Here is a 25184-nt window from a genome sequence, read left to right as displayed (position 1 = left end):
GTAAGTATTGAAGGCTTCATCATCAATATCAGCAGCTCACCGGACACCGATGCCTCTAGCAGATATAGCGGCCGAGATGTTGATACAACCAAGTCTTTGCCCCTGGTTACTCCCTAATCCAGCTTGTGCGTACCCTGCGGCGAGCCCATTACGTGCGCGTGGCCACCACCACCTTTGCCTTCGCTTCGCGCCGGCAAGTGACTGCGCTGGTTTGTTAAGGCCAGGGTTCGGACAAGGTTGTCAGCCGTTTGACAGACGCGTTGAGTGGAGGAGGAGCGATCTTAAGAACAGGGACTAAGGGATCGTGCGTTCTGAAACAGTTCACTGGCTCGCAGAAAAAAAGAAAAGTAAACCTACGAACGAGTAGGAAGCCAGCAAGCCAACACGATTTAGCCTCTTCCGAGTTTTCCTGGTGCATTTTCTTGTCTCTCTCGTCTTCATCGGCAGCTCAACCGCCTCGTTTACACGGCCTTTTGCGCCAAAGGGTTGTGCTTTTCCGGTCAAACCAGCGCGCCCCCCTCTCTCTCCCGTCCCTACTTCGTTCACTTGTCCGCAGAATCGTGTGAGCTTGGCAATGCAAAGTTGACCGTAGTGCGCCCGCGGCAGCAACACGTACAGTTGGAATCGCGCCTTTTTTTTTTTTTCGACCGCCTCCCGCGCGCATGCATCCGTGAATGCACGTTCGGGCTCGCTCTTTCTCGTCTCTTCCCCTCGCAGAGGGCCCCATTTGGCGCAACAGTAGCGAGGTGTGTGCGGAAACAATCTATCACTAACCCGGGTGTTATAAGCAGGGATAAGGGGACCAAATACGGCATGGTCGGCACGCGTTCTTAATATCGAAAGTATGACGCGTTTTTGCCTTTGGCGAGTGAAGAGTATGTATGTGTGATTGCAATAGCAGAGGGGTCATTGCTTTGGTATCGGTGGTTTGGGGGGAGGAGTTCGGGAGCGCACGTGGTGATGTTGGGCAGCGTGAAGTGTACATGATTGTTTTGGTGCTAGTGCGAGTGTCAGAGCACAAAAGTATCTGAGCACCGACCGTTAGCTGCGGTACCGTAGGAATATTACGCGAGAATTGTATAAGCAAGTCAGAACGTTTGTCGGCGGCGTCTACGCGTTCGCAGACGGAAGAAGAAAGAAATGTGCCAAGTTGATGTTCTCTTTTTCCTACGCCTCGATACTATGTAGGACACTGTGGCGTTGTTGCCATCATGCGCATAGTGTTCTCATCACGGTCTACGTAGATGCCGTTCAAAGCCCTGAAAGCGGCGCTACCATCTCAAATCCGCCCCTCTATCTTGTGGATCTCCTTACCAGAGTGATCATATACCCATAAGCAAGCAAACTCAGATGACCCTCTTCCAAATACCACCAAAATGTCCGCCCGCTATCTAACCACACCCGTCCGGAGCGCATACGACCGGCCGGCCTGACCTCCGAGCGGGCCAGTGCAACAATCAGAAAACAGCAAGTCTAGCGCTTACGAGCCCACCTTATGCCTTACACGATGACCTCTCTTTTCGGCCTTGAGCCGGTTTTTGAGATGACGTGGTGAGCAAAATACGCAGGGCTGGCACTATGAGAGCCGAGAATGAAAGCAAATATGCCCTTCGGATCCGCGGCCAGGTATGACCGATCTGAGACGCTGTGGTCAGGGGGCGAATATACAGCGTCGCAAACGGTTTGGCAGGGGGCGAACGAGCAGATCTGAAACTCAACAGTCCAACGTTGTTGAGACAGTGTCCATACAGCGGCCTTTCTATTTTTTGGCCCGGCCAGACGCGCACCTTCCCTTGCTCTTTGTCTCTCGAGTCCCCACCTTTGAGAGATGTCCGTGTATGCATAAAGTATGGGAGTAGATATTTGGGGTATTGGATTGCGAGCTTATGATTTACATAATTGTTGCCGAAAGGGGGCGATTGCGTATAGTGTGGTGCGGTACGAGTACGGACTGCTTAAAATAGTGTGATAGGACCATGTGGAGACGGACGGAAAGTTTTACGTGTGGTGATGAGGTGTACATGTGCGATGACATGTTCAAGGAAATGAGGCCATGCGTGAATATTGCGTTATTACAATCGGATGAAATTGGGAATAGGCGCAAAGAATAGAATTCTCAGCTCCAATAAAGTACCAAGATGTAGGAGTGTAAAGAAAATGTTTGTAAAGCGTGTCGCGACATGGGATGCGCGACGTATTATCGTAGAAGCAAAACAAGAAGCGCTGCATAAAGTAGCAAATGTAAGACAAGTACCGCCAATGTTGTACAAAGGGAAACCACAAGAAAGCAAAGAAAAAGAATAAATCAGACCAATGAAAATGCGCCCCTTGTAACTCTGCCTGGGTATCTTTCCTCCTCTTGACTCCTTGTTGACACATCCTCGAGACACCTGTTTTGTTGTCGCCAAAGTTCTTTTGCCAGTCTTTGAGGTATGTGCCGAAACAGTTTGCCGAATCTTTCCCATGCCGTTCCATCATCTCAAATCCTAAAACCCACCGTATGATGTTTCCCCGTCTGAGCCCAGTCGCCAACGCCGGCCGTAATGCTGGATCCGCTTGTAATGTTTGCGCGTTCAAAGGATAATCTGTAGTCCCCGTAGTATGCAGTTGTTTAGAAGGAGCGTGTAGAAGAAGAGAAAGGGTATACCGTGGCCGAAATCGTGGTACGTCGTAAAGGAAGATGTAATGATTAAAATGCATGTATACCCCAAAGAAGTATCGCGAATGCTGGAACCGGTCTCGATGAGGACGTTTGTGGCCAGCACAAACCCCGCAATGCCTCCCCTCTCCCTCGTACTCCCAAACTACCCCTCCGATCACCAGGCACGGAGGCCCTCGAATTGGCCAGCCATATTCTCCAGCTGACGGTCGGCCAGTCACTGGTAGCTTTGGCCAGGGTCGTTCGGCCCGGCTGTCATTTGCGACGAGGAGTAGGCGCTCTGGTGCTGTTGATGTTGCTGTTGTTGTGAATGCTGCTCGTCGTCGTCGTCCTCGTGCTCCGCCAGCTCCACGGCCTCGAGTTGCTCGGCCTTGTCTCTGCATGCAGTAGGCGAAAAGCCACTGCCCACCTTTGAGGAAATGATGCGCCAACGGTCGTTCTCGTACTCCTGCATAGCGTTGCGAAGCTTCACTACCTGTCACCACTTGTGGTTAGCACGTTCAAGGTTATGGTCGCAATGCACGACGTCGTGCGTTTCATGACTAGTGTGACAACTTACCATCTCGTCTGTCCAAACTGTCGTCTTTGCTTTGAGTTTGGTGCAGTATCGTACTTGCAATGTGCCAGAGCTGCGGCCCGGGAAGAAATCTGCAATTTGTTTCCAGGTGAGGTTCTTCTTTTCCTTGAGGTCGACTAGTAGCTGGTCGTCTTCGGGGGTGAACTTGAGCTTGGGACCGCGGGGTCGCTGCGCGGGTGGGGGCATTCCCTCTTGACCCACCACGCTCGGTGGGCCATGATGCTGTGCGAGAGAGGGAGACGCGCCCTCCATTGCGTGATGCCTCTTATTGCGATGCGTGCTGGGTAGATGGTGGTGATGGGTGGGGGGTAAAGTAGACTGCGGGGCTGGCGGCGGCGGATACTGTTGAAGGGAGTAACCCTGGGAAGCGTGCTGTAGTGAGACACTTCCCGTTGCTTGTACGTACGGGTTGAGTTGCTGCTCTAAACTCGGAGGGAGGTCGTGCTCCAAGTCGTCCTGGTGGCTTCGCTTGCGTCCGGCGGTCTGTTGAGGCGGCGGTGGGTAGCCCACGTTGTAGGAGGATGGAGAGTGTTGCGACATAGAGTGATGTCGCAGCAGATGGGGTTGGTGTAGTGAATGGGTTTCGATGTCTGTGTAGGTTGGGTGGTGGGTGGTGCCGGCATGTTGGAGTGTTTGAGACGGGTGTGGCTGCAGGAACGAGTGGTGGTAACCCGGAGGCAGGCCGGCATGAGAATGGAGGACATTTTGATGTTCGACGTTTGAAGATGGTATGTGATGTGATTCCCCGGCATCGCCTTGTACGGTGTAGTCGAGGAAAGGGCCTCGATAGGGACTCGCCAGTGTTGCGAATACGCATGGAGACTACCAGAGCTAGCTTGCTCTGGCAGGCCGCCGTATGAGACCTTGGCCAGAAAAAAAAGGTTGCTAGTTTGGGAAGGTTTTGGTGGGTGAGAGCAAAGTGTCGCAGACGTCTGGGTATTTCAAAAATTTGTTATATTGACAAATGTTGGAGCAAGAAGAGCTTAGGGGAACGCGCCATCAGTCGAGGTCTTATCTTGTGTGTTAAGCGTTGGGGTAGCCGGATATAGGTTGTAGCCTTGTAGGGAACAAACGAAAAGTAGGTATGGCTGGGGATGCTCGTGGAATATAAGATATTCGTGCCTGAGGGGAGAAGGCATTAAGCATTTCGGGCAATACGTCCCTTACAAAGCCCGGTCCGTCTTGTGCGATTGCCACACGGACACAGAATCCAAGCATGTACAGCAATGGGTCCTTCCCACGAGACGCTCTGTTCCTGAGGAGGACCAATTGAGCTTAGTAGGGAAGACCCAGGAACTGATTCTACGTCAAGCATAATGCGGTGATCAATGACAAGGACGAACCCCCCGGCACACGATCTGGACGAGTACAATGCTGCCCGGCTCGTGTTGTGAGTGGCCACTGATGCAAAATGAGCTGGGCATGAGGTACTTTGCCCGGCCGGCGAGGGCCAGTGGGGCCCGGAGGCGCGCGCGGGCCAGGCTATGGTCGTTTATTTCTAGAAAGCCGCCAGAAAGATCTCCAGCGCCGTTGCGGTGTCTGCAGGAAGGATCCTGGCGCGGCGTGGTGGCCAGGAGATGTGCATTGAGGACGTTCTGAACCGGCTAGCGACGCAGCCAGGGGCTTTGATGGGCAAAAGCCCAAAGAGGTAACGCCACCTGCGAGCCCTCTATGGCACATGGGAGCAGTCAAAGTCTACCAGAAGCGGAGCCAGGACCGCGGGGGGAAGCTGCTCGGGTCCAATTCGGGGGCGAATGCGTCAAGCGGCCTGTCAGAGGGTCGCGCGACCGTGAGGGCATTCGCATGGCCAGGCCATACGCCTGGCATCATATCATCCGCCGCCGGGTGTGCCTCAGTTGCGGCTCCAAAAGGCGTTCTTCATGCCTGGACAGGCTGAAGTGCCTGCAAGAGCGTGAGCCGGCTGCGGGGCCCATGGAGGCATGATGCTGCTGGCAAAGACGGTACTCGGATCAGGGCAAAACAGTTGTCTCTGCCGGCATTTGCGCTGCCGTAGCACCCGCCGCCTACAAGCAGTGGGACCGAGCGGTGGGCAGGCCCTGGGACATGGTTCTCTAACGCATAGGCATGGTCCGCCTCAGATTGGCTCATGCGTGGGCCGTTTCAACGTATACATTACCACCCCGGCCTATATGCGCTTCGTCATCCCCCCCAGGAGTTGGGATCTACCAGCCACATCAATGTCCCGACGCCCGCATCAGATGACGCAGCACCGCGCACTGCAGAGCCAGTGTGAGCAGGCGTACTTGCGGGGGGTGCTGGTGGCAATCAGTCAGAAATGGCCGCTACAGGCTGCGGAAAACACCGACGGGCGGCGGCTGGCATCAAGCATTACGCTGACCATGACACAGTACCGGCCGTTGCGCGCCGTCAGGCCTTGTGGGGGAAGAGGGAAGGGAAGGGGAAAGCAAGCGAGACGAGCCAAGTCAGCGTGAGCGACTCGGCTGCGATTCCAACTCTTCAGAGTACGCCAGACGCTAAAATCGGGATCGATAGCGACAGCTTGGCGCTACTAACGCGGCCGCGATCTGCCCGCCCCGAGCCTCGCATACATCTCATCTCTCGACCGCATGCACGAGATGAGCGCGCTGTTGCAGATGGCGCATCGTGAAGTCCAATGCACCACCACGGCCCTCGACCATACCGTCGCCGTCACGGCTTCGCGGGCTCCGGACATGATTTCTGTTCCTTTACGCCATGCCGCTGCATGTCCGCCCACTGCCCACACGTGACAGATACACGACCGGTGCACTCCCTGGCCACGGCCTAGGATCTCCCTGCCTCTGCATCCTTCGCAATGACCTCACCGTAGTCGCGATGTGTGGCTTTCAGGCCCCTAGCCAGCTGCCAAAGTCCAACTACTCGACCAGCGGCGCATTAACCATTTAGGCTATGCGACGTTTGCGAACCATAGGCTATGACACCGTCGCAAACCATAGGCTCCTTGCTCGAGCACGCTCACTGCAACACACCGCGCATTCCGCGACTAGGCCGTCATCTCACTGTGTCAAGACCGCTGCGCTGCGCCCACCACGGCCGTGGCCGAGTTGAGTAGAAGCACGTTGCAGTGCATGGTGGGCGACAAAACTATGTCCCTCCTTGCCTCATCCCTCAACAAATCCTTCGAGCACATGTCGACTTCTGTATCCCACGACTTGGACAAAGAGTGCGTTTCAACCACGAACTGCGCCCGTTGAACTGGTTCGGCACCGCAGCCGGAACCCACGTCTGCTCATTGCGTCGTTACGTCTGGCTCCTGCGACCTGGGCTGCTATCAAAATGGCTGATCGTACGAGCAGCAGAAGGAACACCATCCACCGTGCCCCTCTTGCTACACAGACGGCGCGCTGCCTGCTCGTGCCACGGGGGTAGCCAGCTGCTGGCCGAATGCGCACATCGGCAAGCGGCACATGGAAGAAGCAGCGCGTTTACCGTCTGGCCATTCAATGAAACATTCGCTTGAACCGTTGCAGCTGGCGAAACCAACGCATCGTTGGCGTGAAACAAAGATACACCTAAGATCGACCAATAGCCGTTATTACCATACCATGTTCTGGGAAGCGTTCCCCCACGTTTGACAGGTCGTTATGTCATGGGTAGACTACCAACTATTACTACGTAAAAACATGGCGGATATCATATCCATGATATGGACACCCCGCATAGACCCATTGCCGAATCCCGAGCTGTAAGAAAACTGAAACTAGAAAACCGACATGATTGACCGTTATCACCGGATTCCCCTAGACATTTTAGAGGGAGAAAAAAAAAGTCGGCAGGTTTCCTTGTACTCCACCGCCAAGAACCATGTCCGGAAACACCAAGAAGGACGAACGGGATGCTCACAGCATTTCTGTGCATGCAATGCTCGATCGAGATAAGAGAATTGGTATCAAAAAAGCGGGCCTCAAGGTACTAGATTCGGAAAGATGCAGACCGTGGTCATCAGTGTCGTTCAATACCTGCCAGCGAAATTTTCCTTTGCGTACTGCTCACAAGCCTAGCTGCATTAGTATTCGACACAGGATCAAACTCAGCAGCGACAACATACTTTTGCCGGTTTGCCAACCTTTTGTCCGATGACCTTCCACTTGTTGGCGTCGTATTCTTTGATAGCGGCAAGCAGCGCCGCACTCTTCTTACTCATTAGCATGCTTTCACGGCATCATAGGCGCTCGGAACTCACTTCGTCTTCGGCGAACTCGGCATAGTGCATGTCCTTGAAGGTCAGTCAAAGGCTGTGCAGTGGAACAGTGCCGACCGTAGGCCTACCTTGTACCAGTGTTTCTTTACACTCCCCTCAGTTCGCTGTGGAAACGTCTACGATGGACCAGGTCAGTCACTTTCTACATCTAGGCGGATACTCCAATAGGCTCCAGTCGAATACAAACCCATCGAGGTCGTCTCCTTACCTTTGCAATCTCGCTCCAACTGTTCCCAGCATCTCTCATTTGTTTCAATCTCAGCTCTTCGGCTGGTGTCCAAGGCGTATTCGTCCGGCTCTTTTTAGTCTTGGGCTCCTGCGCAGTATCGGCATCGGCAGGCGGCGGCGGCGGCGGCGGCGGTGCTGTTGCTGTTGCTGTTGCTGTAGCTGCTGTAGCACTGCTTGCTTGGGCCTCTGCGCCTTCTGATGTCGCAGTCATGTGCTCTTGAGACTGGCTGAGCGTCACAGACTTGCGCTTTCGGCTCGTAGGTGATGGCTGTGGCTGCTGGGTGCCAGTGTGCGAGTCTGGGTTTGCCGCGGTGAAGGAGGCGGCTGGCTGCAAACTAGGTAATTCTGGCGGCGCAGAGTACTGCTGGCTCGGCTGAACGGTTGCAGAAATAGGTGAGGGCTTCAGGCTGCGCTTAGCAGAAGGTGAGGAGCTGTGTTGGGCGACGACGTCAGTACTCGCGGCAAGGTACCAAGCCAAAGGAAATGTATCGCAACGGCAAAACAAGAGCTCGACGGAAGCAAGCATTCTGGAGAGACTCACGACATGGCGGTAGACGCAGCGATAGGATCTAAGCCGGGCGACAGCGACACGAGACAGCTTCACTGGGGAAAACAGGGTGCAGCTATAGAGTGTAATGTCATGCTCGTATATTGCAACTTCAGAACCGCGTTCAAAGGGTACGACGGTCAGAGTTCAGGCGGTAGATCATCATGATATTCAAGTACAGTAGGCAGATCGCTAGATGGCCTGTCGATGGGAGCGCAGATCAAGTACAAGCAAGGGATACAAGAGGGTCAGGTTGGGGGCAGACGAGCGAATGAGCGCACTACAGAGGCATGGTGGTGGAGGACGACGGAGACGCTGTGAAGTTGAGTGGCCGGGTGCAGGCGGGGTCAGGCGGCAGTGCTGGGGAGCCCGAGTATTGGTACATTTGTGGTGGTCAAGTGCGGGTGATGCATCATGTATCTGTACATGGCGATGCGCTGCAGACAAGAAGCGGGGTAACAGGCAGGCTCCAGGGCCAGGCTTTTTGATGAACAGGTGGCTTGAAGGTTACGGAGACCGCCAGACGGGAGCTGAGAGGACGGGGCGGAGAGAGAGAGAGCAGCGCGTGACAGCTTCCTGCATCGACGAGTCCATGCGAGGCATGCAGAGCTTCCCCGATCGGGTGTCGCGACAGGTTCATCTGCACACGCAGCCAACGACGGGGAGCGGACTGGGGGAGAGTCACGATTTGATGCTGTCATGAGTGCCATGACAGTCGTCGTACGTGAGGTGACTTCAGACGTAGTCATTTGGAGGCGTCGTCGAGCCAAGTGCGAGTACGTAGACGCAGGCCGCAGTTCGCAGACTGGGCGATTGCTGTGCCGTTGTGTACGGGATCATGTATCTACAGTAGGTAGTCGCTGGTCGTGACTGCGCGAGGTTGTTCGCGCGTGCGGAAGGAGCGGGGCAGCGTGCATCGACCGGGCGCTCTTTCCTCGAGCTCGTCACTGGCGACGCCCGCACCTTCCCATCTGTCATCGGTCAACACCAAGGCCGGGAAGTCACGACTGCCACGGCGAAGGTCGCACAGGCAAGACCACGTCAGACGAGTGCGTCTGCTCTTTGCAATCTATCTCGCCATCTGCCATCTTCACCCACACCCCATCTACCACTACCAATGGCGCCATACCGCTCTGCTATTTAGCCCGTTGCCTCTCATGGCCGACCAGCGAGCCATCCCTGTCTTCTCCACACAACCACTGCAGCAGCGGCTTGCAACAGTCGCAGGTCGCGAAACAAGCTCTTCTGGCGCCCATTGCTGTCCAGGCGCGGGGAACAGACGACGCCATGATGCATGGCGAAAGCTGGTGTCCATAGCTTCCTCATGGGCCATTGATGCCTTTTCAACGCCTTTTGCCTCTCCACAGAGGGCCAAGCCCTCTCCTCCAGCGGCCTGATGCAGCGCCAGTATCACGATAAGCCACAAGCGTTTGAGCGAACCGCTCTGCCACAGCGCACCCTCTGACCGCCAGTAGCTCTGCACATGATCTGCCAAGCGATTTCGGCCTTATAGCGAGCCTGATGTGTTGATGCGATGGCGGAACAGGGCCATTCCGAACGTGCTTGTTTCGCCTGTCTCACAGCGTCGTCATCCGCGCCGCTGTGTGTTGCGCGTTTTCTCCACTCACCACTGTCCCAGCTTGCTCCCAGCAAAGCAAAGCATTAATGAAAGCTTCAGCAAGAAGCGTCGTCCAAGAGGCGGTGCCGCTCCCAGCCCGTGTTGTTGGTCGCTACTAACAAGACAGCCGGGCGCACTGTCCCCCCCGCAATCTGTCACAGCGCCTTCTGAGTTAGCGCCCGCCGTCGCTTGGGCACTGGTCGCTGCTTGTTTCCAGCTTGCCAAACATTGTCAAACCATTCGCCTCGTCAAAACTGATGCAAGTCCGACGCGCGCGGTTTTGAAACTACCCCCGTGGGACCCGATGAGGCTGACAAGTTTATGCGTCCCGCTCTAGATCTTCAGGGCCCCAGGCAACGACATCGCATGCCACCTCAGGTCCGCTCCCCTTCAGGCTTAACATGTCTCGTGTCAAGGTTCTTCTAAACATTTTGGATGCGAACGCCGACTTTGCCCCATGGTGCCGATCAGAAATCGAGTTGCAGAAGCGACGGTTTGAAAACGTTGCCAATCTCAGAAACTGCCACCGGCCACCAGCATGGTCTGTGGTTCTTGATCCGGACCCGTTTATCGCTCGGTGGCCCAACTCTATAATTACTCCAGTGCCCCAAGTTTCGAGGCCTCAACCGCATCTGTTCAATCGGCATCAGTCTTTTGTTTTCTTAGCAGCCTTGTAATACATTCTTTTACTTCCCACTGGTTTGGGCTGCCCTACATTCACTTTAATCCACAATCAACATTGCTGCGCAATCTATCTTCTACCAACACAACGTGTAATACCTTCTTTTCAGAGCCAGCCTCATCATAACTCGATTACCATACTCCGACCCCCATACCGGACACGACTCGACGATTCTTCAATCCGAAAACTTCAACAATAACAACATCACTTTCAACAACACCCCGGAATTTACAGTCCCTACAATGCTTCACCACCAGCCCCAGGTTCTCTCTCCTCTGCACGAGATGAACTCGCAGTCCCCCTCCGACACTTCCAACCTCCGATCCCGCAAGATGTCGGCGGGTGGAAACAGGTCCTGGTCCGAAGAAGAGGTACGATACAGAGCTTTCACTTCTCAACACCCAGTCTAACATCCACAGGAAACCTACCTTCTTCAGACCCGCATGCAAAAGATGCCCTACAAGCACATTGCTGCTCACCTTAAGAAGACTGAACTTGCATGCCGTCTCCACTACCACCAGCTCTCCCACGGAAGCCATCGCCGCAAGCGAACCAGCTCCGTCTGCTCAAACGCCTCAACCAGCTCTACTGGTACTGGTCCTGCCTACGCCATGGCTATGGACCAGGATGCCTACTCTCAATCCTCGCGTCACAGCTCGCCCCTGAGCTACAATGGCAGCCCCAACCTCCGTGCCGGTTCAATCAGTACTTCCCCCAACCGTGCCCAGCACAAGATCCTCCTGCCCAAGCCTCGCACCCTCACTCCCCGTGAATCTCCTGAACCCTACAACGGTCTCCGCATCAACACCGAGGTAGCTTATCAGCCCAAGATTGTCGACACTGACCGCCTTCGCTCCATCTACGAGTCTCGCCGCCAGCAGTTCTGGGCCACCGTTGCTGCTGACTACGGTGCGGATGTTTCTCCTGCTCAACTCGAGGAGATCTGGCGCAACGGTTCCAACGCTGTCCGCCCTCCTACTCCTGAGGCCTCTCCCGACGGTAGCATCATGCACAACCCTGCATTCAAGCCTTCCTACCAGCCGTACAGCGAGCCCGCCAAGCACTACAGCCCCATGAACCCCATGAACATTAGCGCTGTCTCGGCTCCTGAGCGCATGCCCTATGTCCTCCCCATGCCCGTTCCTTCTTCCGGACGACCAAGGGCTGGTACCTGGAGCTCTGCTCCCAGGGACAACATGCCCATTGCTAGCCTGCTCAACGAGTAGAGGTATCAAGACAATGTAACACGACCTCCTTTCTGTATTCGATGAACTCTTTTGGTCACAGCTTCTGCGCATGGAACACGATATGGCTCACGGCACGACAAAAACAATTTCTCATTCTTACTTTCGTTTACTCTTATTCAATCCAACAATTATTTTCTTCTATAACTCGACGGTGGTACGTCCCAATGAAGCATGGCATGCAAATATCTCCGGGTTCCTTGTTGAAACACTGCATGTTTCGGTTTCAAGAATCTCCTGCGTTCACAAGCGCATTATCTTTGTTATATCGGCGAACTTCGGCGCATTCTCTTGGTTCTCACTTTGCACTACAAACAATTCAAGCAAGCATGTTGTCTAGCGTTTGCGCATTTTTAGGCAGGGGTTTGGGTTTGGGTTTCTCGGGGTTTTAGGAAACTAGATGGGTTTTGGGGTAGCTAGCACGCATTACACATCTTTCAACATTAGATAAAATCCAGATATTACAATTTCCACTACACTTGCAGTATCAATATAAGACGTGCATTACTACTTGTATTTGAGATCTTGAAATTAGGGAACGCATCATAGATTTGATGTTAATACCAGCGATGTTATATTGTTACGAACTGTAGTCCTGGCATCTCGCTTCGGAGGGGTAACTATACCTGTTCCAGCACGCTAAGCGAACATGTCAAACTCGACGACAGTTATGCCTGACCTCTTACCTCTAAGGCGCGCAATTTTTGCCTGTCAGCTTTCCTTCCAGCCCAGCCACGGGCGGGTAGGTAAAGAGGTGATTTGGGAAGAGATGGGCAGTATACTTTATGCTCGTGGGATGCGATCAGCGCACTTTTTTCAATGGGGATTTCTGTTTGGAATGCCGTTGTGAGGGGAAATATACGGAGTGGGATAGATGACGGACTGCCCCGTATCCGTATGTGTCTACACACGCAGTCACCAGTCACATGTTCGAAGAGAAACTCTTCTAGAAAAAGAAACGGGTAAGGCACAGCAAGTCAAGGCAGCCAAAAGGCCAAACTACCGATCTTGACAGATAACGTCCCTTCCCTTCCCCCCCAGCCCTTCCAACGTTCGTTCGTTGCCTCGTGCCGTTCCCACACACACCTCGGCCCGGCATTTCACGTTCCCCCCACCCCAGTCTCAGCCGCAGGCCCCAAACCAGGAGGACGGGAAAACCCCCCGTTGTGAAACATTTGCTACCGCACCATGGTCAAACACCCGTTCTTGCTTGAACCGTGCTCTACTTTGGTTACTTTGTGCTGGAGTGTCAATGGCGGGAACAAGTTGCCGTTGAACGGGTGCTGGGTCTAGCGCTGAGATGGGGGATGCCAGCAGCCGCCCTCGCTGCCAGTGCCAAGGCTTTGCTGTGCTGGTTCTGATACCGAGTGCGAGCCCGAGCCCGCTGACGTGGATAGGTGGGCGGGCGGACGGAAAGGCGGCTGGTGGAGGTTTCGATAATGGCGAGTCGGGCCTGTTATGGGGTGTGTTGTGTGAGGCAGTGAGGCAGTGTTCGGTGTGTTGTGAAGGGGCAAGTGGTGAAAGTGGGGGATGCATGGAGGAACGTGTTGTTGTTACTTTTTTTAGGGCACAGGGTGGTGGGCATCGTGACGATGGTTGAGGAAGTGGTCGAAGTGGGGGACTGGAGGGTTTAGGTCATCGTTAGTATGGGGCGAGGAAGTAGGTAGAGCGAGAATTGTGCCGTGTGGAGGGAAAAAGGAAGGGTTGCGTGTGCGTTGGTGGACGAGCGAGAGTTGGTCCGAATGGAAGTATTGGTTTGTGGATTGTATGCATTGTATACAAGGGTTTGGTGGTCGTATTCGGCACTCTAGGGTTATACTACGTATGTGTTGGCAGTGCTGGCAGTATGGAATGTCTGCCTTGCATTATCCGTCCGAGTTCCGAATACGGAGTGGTCAGGTCGCCGGGGAAGGTAAGAATGACATACCAGCGTGGTGGCATGCACACAATTCTCTCAATTCAGCTTCCCCGCCGCCCCTTGTCGTTTGCAGAACGGCATACCTACCTCATCATCTTCACTCTCTCTCAGTGCTTCTATTCTTAAAATTTCCCCGAACCTGGTCGTCATGTCCGTCCGCGGGAAGCGAGGTAGGGTAGCGGAGGAGGGGTGTCAATCATTAACACTATTAGCATGCACGTATGTGCATCTCCCGCGGTTCCTGCATACTTACTTACCAGACGCCTCGTCTACTCCGTCCTCCGACCGATGATCTTTGCTCGAAAGCGTACAAGGCCGCCACAATATCAGTCTCGGGATACTAATTTCCATCCTCTTCGCACAAGTATCCAATGCCATGTCTTCCTGCTCCTCCGTCCGCCACCCATGCTTGCCAGAATCATGACGAAAGCCGTAACCCTAACAATGCACAATATACCCACCAGCGGCGGCGACGGCGAACAAGTCAATCGTCAATAACCACTGCCTCGGTAGAATTCGCGCACAAACCCACATCTCAAAACAGATGGACCCTCCGACAACAACACCAGTAGCGTCACCGACCCTTACCTTTCCCTTCCTTTCCATTCGTGAATGTGGACATGGTCAGCCAGGGTATTGTGGGCAATGTTTATGCGAGCCGGGGTTGAGACCTAGCGGGGATCTGTGGGCGCCTTAGTTTCAAGGCGCATAAAGTGTGGCTTTGCTGTGCTGCAGACGGGCGGTCGCATCGCGCACATACACATCTTTTGCATGCCCTAGGTATGTCACCCAAACCAGGGCCTCTCCTGTAGGGCTGATGGATGGTGGAAGGAATTAGTCTTCCGTGTCGTTTCTTTTCCAATTATGTGTTCCTTGCAAGTCTTCTTTTCTTCGCTCATGCATGCAAACCCCAACCAACCAGCACGCAACCCGGATCCGAACGGAGATTGTGAACGTGAAGTTGGGTTTCCCAGTGACTGAGTTATGGGCTCGGTCATATCCGGATTACGCTGGTTTGGAAATGGGCTTGTGTATTTGCGAATGTGTGATGTTGGGTTTGAAGTATTTGGAAGGAAGGCCGTAGGTCTGATGATCATGCGGCGGCCAAGACGTGGTGCCGAGGCTTTGGGTCGGATATGGGATGCACCGATTGTTGCAAGGTGTGTTATGCAAGCCTGAGGCGTTGTGTTGTTTCTAGAAGCTTGGGTTTGGATGGAATGGCAGGGTTGTTGGGCGTGTGTGATTTGTGTTCGTGTTCACTATGCATTGTCGTCACGTCATGTGACAATGGCGGATGATGACGCACGAGGCGTAATAAATCTGTAGGTGTATGATCTCAAAATTAAGGGTCTTCAGTGTAGTAATTGCCCGGCGGATATGACCTGGGATTTGAGATAGTCTTTGCCACAACTTTCGTGGACTGTTTGCACTGGCGGACGCCCAGAGAATGTTGTTTGTTATCTCATCTTCTGTGACACGGGAGCTTCGTGGTGTATGCGAGAAAACATTGGAGTTTAGAAATATCCGCTGTTGCGGTTTTACAGTACCGCTGCACCGGATCCCAAAACGACACAGGAAGTATAGGGGCAATGCAATCTCCATGTGCAATTCGTGGCGGACCTTTTGGTCTGAAAGGAATCTGGAAGTGCACGAAGTCAAATTGGTGTGTATTTTTTGAGATGTTTCCGTAGCACCTAGATGCCTTCGAATTTGGCTTGGAAGTGGTAGCTTTCGTGACTTGATATATATATTGGAGTCAACAATCTCAAGAAATTACGACGATACTCACGAACTAAGTTCTGCTACAACCCCTTCATCCTGCTGCCCACTATTACTACCAGACTTCGTCCCTCTCTCATCCTCAGGATCTTGTTCCCCCTTCCCCCACCCCTTCTTAACCCCACTTCCCTCAATATCCCCTCGCAACTCCCTCTCCTCCCCGGGATCCTCCACTCCCTTCGCACTAAACTCCCAATCCATCCTACGCATTAACTCCTCCCCGGGCAACAAAATACTCCTATCAATAGCCAGCGGCAAACCGCGATGGCGTCCCCTCACCATAGCAAACAACAGTACCACCTTACTCAAACCTGCAAAATCGCCACACAAACTATAATCCTTGCCGGGAACACCCATACTCAAGCCTACAGTGCCATAAGCAGATGTGACTTCGAACAAGATGGAGAAGATGGTGAAACCGGGGTCGGCGCGGAGAATACGGCCCCGCTCGATGGTGCAGATGAGGAAGAAGACGAGAAACTGGAACCAGATGTCGTAGGCGAGTTGGCGTTGAAGATGCGAGGATATGCCGGCGGCGTTGCGGGAATGTTGGTCTAGGCCGATAGACTGTTCTTCGTAGGTGTTTGTTTTACGGAGGGTGAGGGTCATAGGGTAGATGGATATGTACCTATGGGTCGGTATGAGTATCTGTCATGTGTTTTTTTTTTTGGTTTTTTTGGAGGGGTGGTGGCGTTGATGGGGGGGGGCGTACATGATTACCAGGTATGCGACTAGACAGGCGGGTGCAAGGGAGCTGATGGTGACTGCATATGCTCCACTCGTTCGCAGTCCAGTCGCCTGAAATAAGCCATCTAGGATACGTGTTCCGGTGGGTAAAGCCTCAATATCTGGCATACCTATGTTGAGAATCTCGAAACAGAGCCAGGCTGTGATATCGATGACGGTTTGTGTGGCGAAGAGATACAGTGTCTCCCGACTGCCGAAGAGGTATATGAAGCAACGTCGTGGGTGTTGTAACAGAAATCCCATGGTATTCTTGAACCGCGATCCCTTCGGTGCCATCTTCTGCATGGCCCATATTGTAATACGGAGAAGGATTGGAAACTGCGTTTGACCGGCGAAAGCGAGGACGCCCGCGACGAGAAGGATGTATGGGTATCCGCTAAAGGGAACGAAATTGGCGTTCAAAACGTTAAGTCCACCATTCGCAAATTCAGTGATAGTTGCAAAGACTCCCCACCACTCCGGGTTGATGCCACCGGGCTGTAATTCGTACAGTACACCTTTGATATTTCCACGGTACGCATATGGTAGGAAGAAAGTAAAACCCACCAGATACCAGAAGATTTGGTAGCCGACGAGAATCAACAGGAGAGCTTGTAAAGCGCGGTATTCCACACCCCCAAGTTCCATACGTTCTTCCTCGCTGAGGTCCCGAAAACGGCCTTTGGAGTCGAGGTGCGGTTTGAAGGAGACGTAATCGTGATGCTCTGGTTTTAGCTCTCCTACCAATCTATTGATGATCCCACCGAAGAAACCCCGAGCGAGTTTCGTCTCCCAAGGCGTTGGGATGAATCCAAAGCCAGTCTCGTAGTGGTACGTACGTCGTTGTGGTACGGGCTTTATCGCCACTTCAGATGATTTATTACTCCGCGCTTGTTTACCGGTAGTCTGTTTATTACCTTCTGCGTTCGTTCGTTGGCGCAAGTTTGCAGCACCACTACCATCATGCTCATGATTCGTCTGCCCATTCTCTTCAACATCTTGCACCAGCCGTCGCATCGTATGTGAATGCTTCACGACATCCGCCATCTTTCTTCGAAACAGCGCTCTCCTAATCAACACCACAGCAGTCGAGACAAACGGTATATTCCCAATAATCATAAGCACAGCAAAAGTCGCTTGCTGGAATCCAGATAGATCTCCCTAAATTCCTAACATCAGACCGCATTCAAAGAATCAGGGATATGAACATATGAACCCTCATTTATAGAGTTCAGCATACTCACCAGGTTAACCGGATTAAGTCCTACCAATATCAGTACACGTCAATCTTCCCATATACCAACCAGATCAAAACATACCAGTAGTAGTCATAGCACTACAACACAAAAACAACGCATTTGTAAACGTCAAATGCGCCCCACCAACTTCCTCAGGCCCATTAGCAAGACCCTGTCCATAAACAATAACCGAAGAAATCCCAATAACGACAACGAAGTACAACATATGCGCCCGGTAAAAGTTCAACTTAAACACCTCTTCTTTCAAATACTGGTAAAAATCATCTTTGGCCTGCCGTGGATTTCGCAATTCGTCAATTGCGTCTGGCATATCTTCCTCGCTGTTGTCGTTATTCTCGTTTTCGCTTCCGCTGTAGTTATCGTTGTCGTTTGGATCGCCAAGTCGCAACCATGGCGATGAGGAGCGCATGGTGTACAGACAAGAAGTATTTATTTGAGGTATTTAACCAGAAATGTAACCATCACCATGTACCGCGATCATCCGCGACTAGATATCAAAACCTGTGTTGGGCAATTGGACGATTAAGGAGTGCACGGTGAAAATGATGTCATTAGTCGTCAAGATCCACAACGGCAAACAACCTCAACCTTAGCTCCGCGGAGGCGTCTAGTAGAGGGCGTTCTAGACAGGCCCGTCAAAAAGCAATATTCTGCCCTGGCAGACGATGGAATAAACAGGAGAGTCACATCAAGTATGGCGAACGTGACAGTGACCAACATTCCGTTATTGCTCAGGAAAAGCAAAGGGGTATAAGGTATACAAATTGTATGCAGAAACGGTATTGTATCCACTTAAATGTCACAGACGCATCCAAAGCACGGTCTATCAATCCAGGCCCTGCATGCCGCCAGCTGCAAATCAGTTTGAGCAGGGACAGAAGAAGCCAAGGGTCGAGAAAGAGGAAAGAACTAAGACGCAAAGATTTCAGTGCTTGTAGAACGGGATGCATGATGAAAAGCATCCTCTAATGCCGCAACGCCTTTCCGATTTTGTCACCCCGACAACTCTATTAATAGGATGGATGAGCCTCAAATTCAAAAGCGAATTCTGGACACCGGTATAGTAGGCATCGCCTTCCGGAGATAACTCACGAATGTGCGTCATGAAATTTATCCTCCTCCTGTGTCTGACTGTCTAACCTCCGCAGAAGATCATTTCTTCGGGGCTCTCGCGCAGGATTCGAATTTAGCAGTTTGCTAGGTGGCAGTTCTTTCGCGAACTTTCCCTGATTCTCAGGCGAGATATCTGGTACAGAGTGGGCCTGTTGGGAAGGTACCGTAGACGGGTTACTGGGGTCGTTCGGTTGACTGCTGTGTTTGGAAAGCGGGGCATGAGTCGATGTTCCGTCGAAGTTTGTGGGGAGACCTACGCTCTGCTGCTGCTGTGACATGACTGCGGGCTGTGACTGCACGCTTGTAGTCTCAGATTGTGTGGACGGTATGTCTTCCACCGGCTGCACTGACTGTTCGGTCGGTTGGGTAGCTCCATCTGTCTGTGCATGCTGGACTTCGTTTGTCCGCGAAGGAATGCTGAACTGTCTGTCTGGCTTCTGCCCTGGCAGGATGGCGTAAATCTGCAAGATTTGCTTCACAACCTCTTCGGGGGTCTTTCCGTCGCTATAATCGGTCAGTAAAACCCATGTGAGTTATAGATATCCACTGACACTTTCGCATTGATGATCCAGTCAAGATCTTCTTCGCCTTCCTCGCTTCCGCCTTGGCCACCCTTGACGCGTCTGAAGAGCTGGGGATGCCAATCAACGCCTTCGCTGTTTCGTTTTGCGGCCTCTTGCCGCTGCATGTCTTCTATCTTGGCTTTCGCATCTGTGGCTACGTCCTGGTCTCTCCGCTTTACAGCTTCTGTCACATCACGCCAAAGCCTCTGTGATTCCCGCTCATCTTGTTCTTCCAAGGGTCGGGCCATTGGAGGTGTGTGCTTGGTATGCGCCGCGTCGAATAGGAGTTCTTTCTTGCCAGTCTATGATGATGAGTAAACTTCTTCAACTTTGCCATATAGTAAACTTACCGTCAGATCCTTGATGTACATCTCCTCATTCCATTGACCAGATAGCTCGTATAAATTCTTGCCATTGGCATCCTTGATGTAACCCCCGATGGCATTGTACGTCCCACTGAAGTAACCCTTGGTCTTGAATTCGAGGTCGGCACTGAGGCCTGTCTCGGGGCACTTGATGTAAGCGTGGTCGCCGAGTTCGTACTTCATTGTTCCGAAAAGAATTCCCCGTGCGTACATGTTGGGTTGTGTAACGAAACTGTAATATTGTGAGTTTTCCAGTTGTCCAATTAGTGCGCGTTACTTACAATCGTTCACCGGTATTTAAAAGTCGCAAAACGGCAATACCCTCCATCATACTTGCAGCGGAATTGCCCAGAAACTTGCTCCGAGGCTTGAGTGTGCCGTCGATACGGATGTGGTGTTCGGGTGCCATGAAAAAGTAGCTCGACTTGGGTGGGTGATGTGACGTCTGCTCGGCAATGTAGTATCCTTTGGTGCCATCGGAGTAGTCCCAATAGCCCGTGAAGATCTCACCGAGTATAGGGTTCAGCGGCTTTTTGACTCCACTAGACTCACATCAGCTGTTGCATATGGGCGAGCGAAGATGGTGGGTATGCATACGGGGGCTTAATGTGCCATCCACTGAGGTAGAACTTTGTCACGGCTACAAATCGTTGCACAGGGTCCTGCACCTCTGTAATGGGAAGAAGCGTCTCGGGATGTGCCATGAAACTGGGCTGGCAGTCAGCATATTTTGCCCGTACTCAGCTAACGACTTGACCCACTTTGTTATTCGTTCCAGCATCGACCGCGGTTCGAGAATGAATGTAGGCAGCGTCACCCGGCTTAGATCGGCACCAGGTCGTAGTTGCGATATGATATGGGAGAGCACTGAAGACAGCGGGTTAGCCAGGCTTTTCTTTGCCCATTATCTGACTGTCACGGCAAGACTTACTGTTGCCTTGCTCCGAATCCATGACGGTCTCGTCTTCTTTGGTGACCTCGTCACCCCCATCGTGTCGGCGCGTCTCGTCTATTGAGGAAGCGCGGCTACCTGGGTACACGATTACGTATCAGCCTCAGTCCAATATATTCATCTCTTGAAAGGTACCCGGTGTAGCCGGGAGCCAGGGTATGACGCACTTGTCAGAGAGGTCCTACGATGTTTGGAAACTATAGGTAGATGCGGCATCTTGTATATTGGTCGCGGGTAGGTAGAAAAGAGGGAGATATAACCAGCAAAAGATGACGAGGGCAGCGGTTAGGAGCAGACAGCGAGGTACCGGTGACGGCTGTCTTGGTGCTTGGGGCGCGGGCTTGTGTGAGCTCTGGCCTAAGCAATGACGATGAGGTGCTGGCCTCCTAAAAACTAGCGACCCCGCGTTGTGTTTGGCAGCAAAGCGTAAACAATGAACAACAAGCTTGGAATACCGCTCAACGGTGAGGGAACAAGTAACGCGGGGCCCCGAAAGAATCTGCGCAGCATGTCATACACTTTCTCCGACTACGCAGGTGACTGGTACTATCAAGACGAACAGGCCTGCACTTCCAAGCCTACTTGGGTATTGCCCCGCCAGTCGGCACATGGGCATGCACCAAACCAAGTACGCGACAGGGCACATGCGGCACCCTTCCAACTTGCCGCCACCCTTGAAGCATCTCTTCGTACACGTCTTCACACTTCCTGGAGACCTGGGGAACCGACGGCGCTAGTCAGCAGCGACGTGTCGGGTGCTACCGCCACTTGCACCGCAGTATTGAATCTTTGAGATATCACAAGCCGACTCGTAGTGTAAGCAAAGAGGGTATCGCTGCCTAAATCTCTACATATGTACATGCACCTTGTCTGGATCATCACGCTGTCGCAGATTTGCCCATACAGCTCCGGAGTCGCATGACTTTTTACATCAGATCCCTCACCTTCTGCATCTGCGCATCGCCCTTGCCTATCACCGTGACACCAATTTCGGTGTACTCTTTGTGCACGTCGTCCATCGATGAAGGATCCACTGCTTTGACCGCATCACTAACGACCCACGTCTTGAATCCTTCCTTTTGCGCATCGATGGCAGTATATTTCACACAATAGTCGGCTGCCAAGCCTACGACATAGACATCGGTGATGCCAGCCATGCGCAATGTCTCTGCCAGGTTGCTCTTAGCTACACATGGACTCTTGAACGGATCCGCAAAGGCCGAGTACATCTCGACGCGCTTATCCTGCCCCTTCTCCACTATGCGATCCACCTTACTAACCAACAGCTCTGGCAGCAGCTCTGCACCCTTAGTACCTTGAATGCAGTGGTCCGGCCATAGGCGCGTTTCCTGCGTCTCCTCTGGGTTATGCGGGTTCTTGATTGTGACTGTGGACTCGAATGGCTTATTGTTCGGCGCTGTGTGGTTGGACGCGAAGGAAATGTGGTCTCGGGGATGGTAGTCTTTGGTCGCGACTTTGAGTGCAAACGGGTATTCGAGGAACTCGTTGATAGTCGGTACGATATCGCGACCACCCGTCACTGCCAGTGCTCCGTCCTGGGCTGTTAGCAAGTGCCGGAAATAAGGAAAGAGCAACTCACAGGCGGGCAAAAGTCTTCTTGCATGTCCACGACTACGAGTGCTGGCTTGAAGGACATTGTCGGTTGTTGGTCAAGAAGATGTATTCCGTGTATTGTTGTGGTCAAGGCTGTGTCTGACAGGAGATAAGAGCTTCATGGCCGCCCGCACTCCGGTAAGGTGACCCAGGGGCGGTTCTGTCACCATCCATTAGTGTCTAAGATCGAGGCAGCGTACCTAGGTGGCCATCCCGCTTGGAGATGTACAATAGCTGTCCATGATCGAGCTACTCATTGCAAGATGCGATCACTCATCACTTCTGCACTTCACCTATTTGACATGGCGCATCAAGCACTTGTCTTTGTCAGTTTTGCCCCTTATTTTACAGAAGAGACTGCGAGCAAATCCCATGTAGACCAACATGGGCAAGGCTGAGAGACCCAGCGTTCTCAGCGACCTCGGGAGCGTTGACTTACCTAATCATAACGCCAAGGCCCAAGAACTCGAATGATCCGACGTCAATTCACGACCACGGACTCACAAGCTCGATAGCCACGCCTACCCTCTCCACTCCACCCCAATTGCTCTCGCCATGTTCCTCCAGCGATCTGCCATTGCCGTTGCAAGGCGAGCGGCCCCCCGCGTCCTTGCGCAACGCACCTTTACCACGTCCTTTGTCCACCGTAGGTCTCGCTAGGAAGCTGTTCGCACGAAGTACCATTGACACCAATGCAGGCGATGCCAGCAGTGAAGCCAAGGAAGCCAAAGAGAACAACATTGCACAAAAAGAAACTGGACACTCAGCCGACTCTCCCAGTGTTCTCGCGGGATTCAAGAAGCTCGATGGTATGTTGCGCCTGCAGCCGCCGTTAGCGCGTTGTGAGGGGTTCAATTGCTGACGAGGGCGACTTCAGAGATCAAGAGCGAGGCCGACCTGCTTCCCCCGGGTGCGAAGCCCGGTACCGTTCCCACCGATGCTGAACAGGCTACCGGTCTCGAGCGTTTGGAAATCCTCGGAAAGATGCAGGGTATCGACATCTTCGACATGAGGCCGTTGGACGCCAGCCGTCTCGGTACGTGGAGCCGCATCGCCGATGGGGGAGATAATCAGCTGGCGTGAATATTGGGCTGTGCATAATGTGATGCTAATGGATTACAGGCACCATGGAAGACCCAATTACCGTCAACGCGGCCGGAGACGAGCAATACGTTGGATGCACTGGCTTCCCTGCCGACTCCCACAACGTTCTCTGGATCACCCTTACTCGCGACGAGCCCAAGTCCCGCTGCATGGAGTGCGGTTCCGTATACGAGATGCACTACGTCGGCCCCCAAGAGGATGCTCACGGTCACAGCCACTCAGACCACCACGCCCACCCTGTGAACCCATACCCCAAGCCCAAGAACATGGCCGATTTCCTCAAGCCCGAATACCAGGAGCTATAAGATTGGACGACACCATATGACGCGTGTGCATTCATAGGGCCGCGAAACATGTAGCATAGTCGGTGTGAGAAGTATTACTTGAGTTAATCTGTGCATCTGGCCCTTCTTCCTCCTATCGCTCCATTTGCATTGGGCCGATCTTGCATTTCAGCCTCTCCCGTGCATGCATGACTCGGGGCTATTGCCTTGACAGTCCATGGTACCCCCGCGCCCGCCCCCTGCAAAGTGTTGTTGGTCTGGCTTATGGCTCACGACCCCTTCAAAGCAATAATACCGAGGATCACACTTTCCATCTTCGCTATCTCATCTTCCATCTTCTCACCATTACCATGTCCATCTACGATAGCACCCTTGCTCCCTTTCTTCCCTGCACCTGCGCCGTCTCCCCCACCCAGTTTATACACTTTCCTTATCTTTGCAACATCACGTGACATGGACAGCTGCTCCCCCGTCTCCCCGATATCCACACAAGCCCCCTCTATGACGCTTTCAAGATGTTTGCTCACACTTTCATTAGTGATTGATTCATCCTTTGAATAAACGCCTTCTGGGCCGGACGTTGAGAGAGGCAGCTTGACAGCGATGAGGGTGGTAGTGGTATCTGAGATGCCAAATTTCTTATACGACTCGCCAATATTGTTGTTGGGAGAAAGTCGGAATACCAGTTCCGAGTGAGGGGTGCGAGTCTTGGGGCGGGAGGTCAGGAAGTTGTGCAGAGCCAGGAAGGTAGCTGAGAGGAGGTGCTGCGGTGAGATGATCTGCCGTGGTAAATTAGTAGTGAAGCGTGCGTGTACGGTGGCTTCAAACGATGGTAGTCGGTAAGCGGAGGCAGGGTAGGGCCTCATAAGGATGAAGAGGAGACTATGCAGACGACGGAAACAGGACTGGATGCGGATGCCAAGTCGTTACAAGGAACCAGGTGTCACGGCTTCTCGTCACCGTTTTGTATACTAGTCTGCATCTTCGGGCAGACTTGCGTAGCAACAGCACCGTCAGGTGACCCGGCATCGGGGGCATCTCCGGTTACGACTCATTTCCACCATCTGAGGCTCTGGAATGATGAGGCGGCGTAGGGCGACGGAAAAAGTAACGCTGAGGATATGAGACAGGGTCCTACCATGGATGCATCTAGAAATGCATAGTCGAAATGCGGGTTGGCGTCGAGCAGCTGGCTGCGAAGGAAGGCGGCGTTGGCAACGTCGGTGAACAGGCCAACGTGCACGGGGTAAGCGAGGTAGTGTGGTAGGGTGAAGGTTCGCACTCGCACCGACACCATGGTAGGCGACTCGGATGTGTGTGATGTGCACTAGGGCGGGCGGGCAGGCCTATTTGGAAGTTTGGGACCGTCGCCTCCAGTGAATTTGGTCGTTTGAGTGCGCGGGCGGCGTGTACGATGTGCAGTGCCAATCTCCCAGGGTGGCAGCTGGGCAGATCGTGGTTGAGCGGTGCTAGCTACTAGCTGTTAGCAGACGTCTTGGGGCGCTGGTTCGAGCAGTAGCGGGGTGTGGCAAGCGCATTGTTTAGACCAGCATGGATAAGTGAGTGGTGAACGTCTACAACGAATCAGGGCAGATCTCCACGGCGATCCTTACAAGAACAAACTAAATTCGCCGAACTGTCAGGGCAGACCGTCGCAGCCTTTAGCGATGGGTTTCCCAGTGCTGGAGCGGAACCAATAAAGGGCGGGCACACTCGATCGCTCGAGGGCC

At 53.1% G+C, this 25184-nt stretch overlaps 9 protein-coding genes across 9 annotated transcripts; 2 read left to right on the top strand and 7 right to left on the bottom strand.

Moving 5' to 3' along the window:
* Positions 1–2876: 2876 nt before the first annotated feature.
* PtrM4_081220 (MYB DNA-binding domain containing protein) lies at positions 2877–3776 on the bottom strand (the record flags this gene model as incomplete). The annotated part of the gene is made up of 3 exons (XM_066106463.1): positions 2877–2957; positions 3012–3134; positions 3219–3776. The coding sequence occupies 3 exons, from the start codon at positions 3774–3776 to the stop codon at positions 2877–2879; spliced, it is 762 nt and encodes a 253-aa protein (XP_065963401.1).
* A 3433-nt stretch (positions 3777–7209) lies between these two features.
* On the bottom strand, positions 7210–7705 carry PtrM4_081210 (myb family transcription factor; the record flags this gene model as incomplete). Its single annotated transcript, XM_066106462.1, has 5 exons — positions 7210–7254; positions 7306–7389; positions 7441–7473; positions 7527–7574; positions 7667–7705. 5 exons carry the CDS (start codon positions 7703–7705, stop codon positions 7210–7212), a joined length of 249 nt encoding a protein of 82 aa, XP_065963400.1.
* A 3070-nt stretch (positions 7706–10775) lies between these two features.
* PtrM4_081200 (NAD-GH multi-domain protein) lies at positions 10776–11759 on the top strand (the record flags this gene model as incomplete). The annotated part of the gene is made up of 2 exons (XM_001940986.1): positions 10776–10904; positions 10953–11759. 2 exons carry the CDS (start codon positions 10776–10778, stop codon positions 11757–11759), a joined length of 936 nt encoding a protein of 311 aa, XP_001941021.1.
* A 2560-nt stretch (positions 11760–14319) lies between these two features.
* Positions 14320–17217, bottom strand: PtrM4_081190 (TrkG, Trk-type K+ transport system, membrane component; the record flags this gene model as incomplete). Its single annotated transcript, XM_066106461.1, has 3 exons — positions 14320–14377; positions 15485–16102; positions 16187–17217. The coding sequence occupies 3 exons, from the start codon at positions 17215–17217 to the stop codon at positions 14320–14322; spliced, it is 1707 nt and encodes a 568-aa protein (XP_065963399.1).
* Positions 17218–18547: 1330 nt separating this feature from the next.
* PtrM4_081180 (oxysterol binding protein) lies at positions 18548–19683 on the bottom strand (the record flags this gene model as incomplete). The annotated part of the gene is made up of 3 exons (XM_001940984.2): positions 18548–19076; positions 19124–19437; positions 19486–19683. 3 exons carry the CDS (start codon positions 19681–19683, stop codon positions 18548–18550), a joined length of 1041 nt encoding a protein of 346 aa, XP_001941019.2.
* A 365-nt stretch (positions 19684–20048) lies between these two features.
* Positions 20049–20453, bottom strand: PtrM4_081170 (uncharacterized protein; the record flags this gene model as incomplete). The annotated part of the gene is made up of 3 exons (XM_066106460.1): positions 20049–20208; positions 20262–20367; positions 20432–20453. The coding sequence occupies 3 exons, from the start codon at positions 20451–20453 to the stop codon at positions 20049–20051; spliced, it is 288 nt and encodes a 95-aa protein (XP_065963398.1).
* Positions 20454–21378: 925 nt separating this feature from the next.
* Positions 21379–22109, bottom strand: PtrM4_081160 (uncharacterized protein; the record flags this gene model as incomplete). The annotated part of the gene is made up of 2 exons (XM_066106459.1): positions 21379–22008; positions 22053–22109. The coding sequence occupies 2 exons, from the start codon at positions 22107–22109 to the stop codon at positions 21379–21381; spliced, it is 687 nt and encodes a 228-aa protein (XP_065963397.1).
* A 512-nt stretch (positions 22110–22621) lies between these two features.
* On the top strand, positions 22622–23475 carry PtrM4_081150 (cytochrome c oxidase polypeptide IV, mitochondrial precursor; the record flags this gene model as incomplete). The annotated part of the gene is made up of 4 exons (XM_066106458.1): positions 22622–22712; positions 22765–22875; positions 22944–23102; positions 23189–23475. 4 exons carry the CDS (start codon positions 22622–22624, stop codon positions 23473–23475), a joined length of 648 nt encoding a protein of 215 aa, XP_065963396.1.
* Positions 23476–23723: 248 nt separating this feature from the next.
* PtrM4_081140 (CGI-121 domain containing protein) lies at positions 23724–24751 on the bottom strand (the record flags this gene model as incomplete). The annotated part of the gene is made up of 2 exons (XM_001940981.1): positions 23724–24233; positions 24593–24751. The coding sequence occupies 2 exons, from the start codon at positions 24749–24751 to the stop codon at positions 23724–23726; spliced, it is 669 nt and encodes a 222-aa protein (XP_001941016.1).
* Between the last annotated feature and the right edge of the window lie 433 nt (positions 24752–25184).

Source organism: Pyrenophora tritici-repentis, chromosome 3 (genome assembly GCF_003171515.1).
Source record: "Pyrenophora tritici-repentis strain M4 chromosome 3, whole genome shotgun sequence".
NCBI classification, from domain to species: Eukaryota; Fungi; Ascomycota; class Dothideomycetes; order Pleosporales; family Pleosporaceae; genus Pyrenophora; species Pyrenophora tritici-repentis.
The sequence above is the reverse complement of the archived record's forward strand: the minus strand, read 5'-3'. Positions and strand labels throughout refer to the sequence as shown.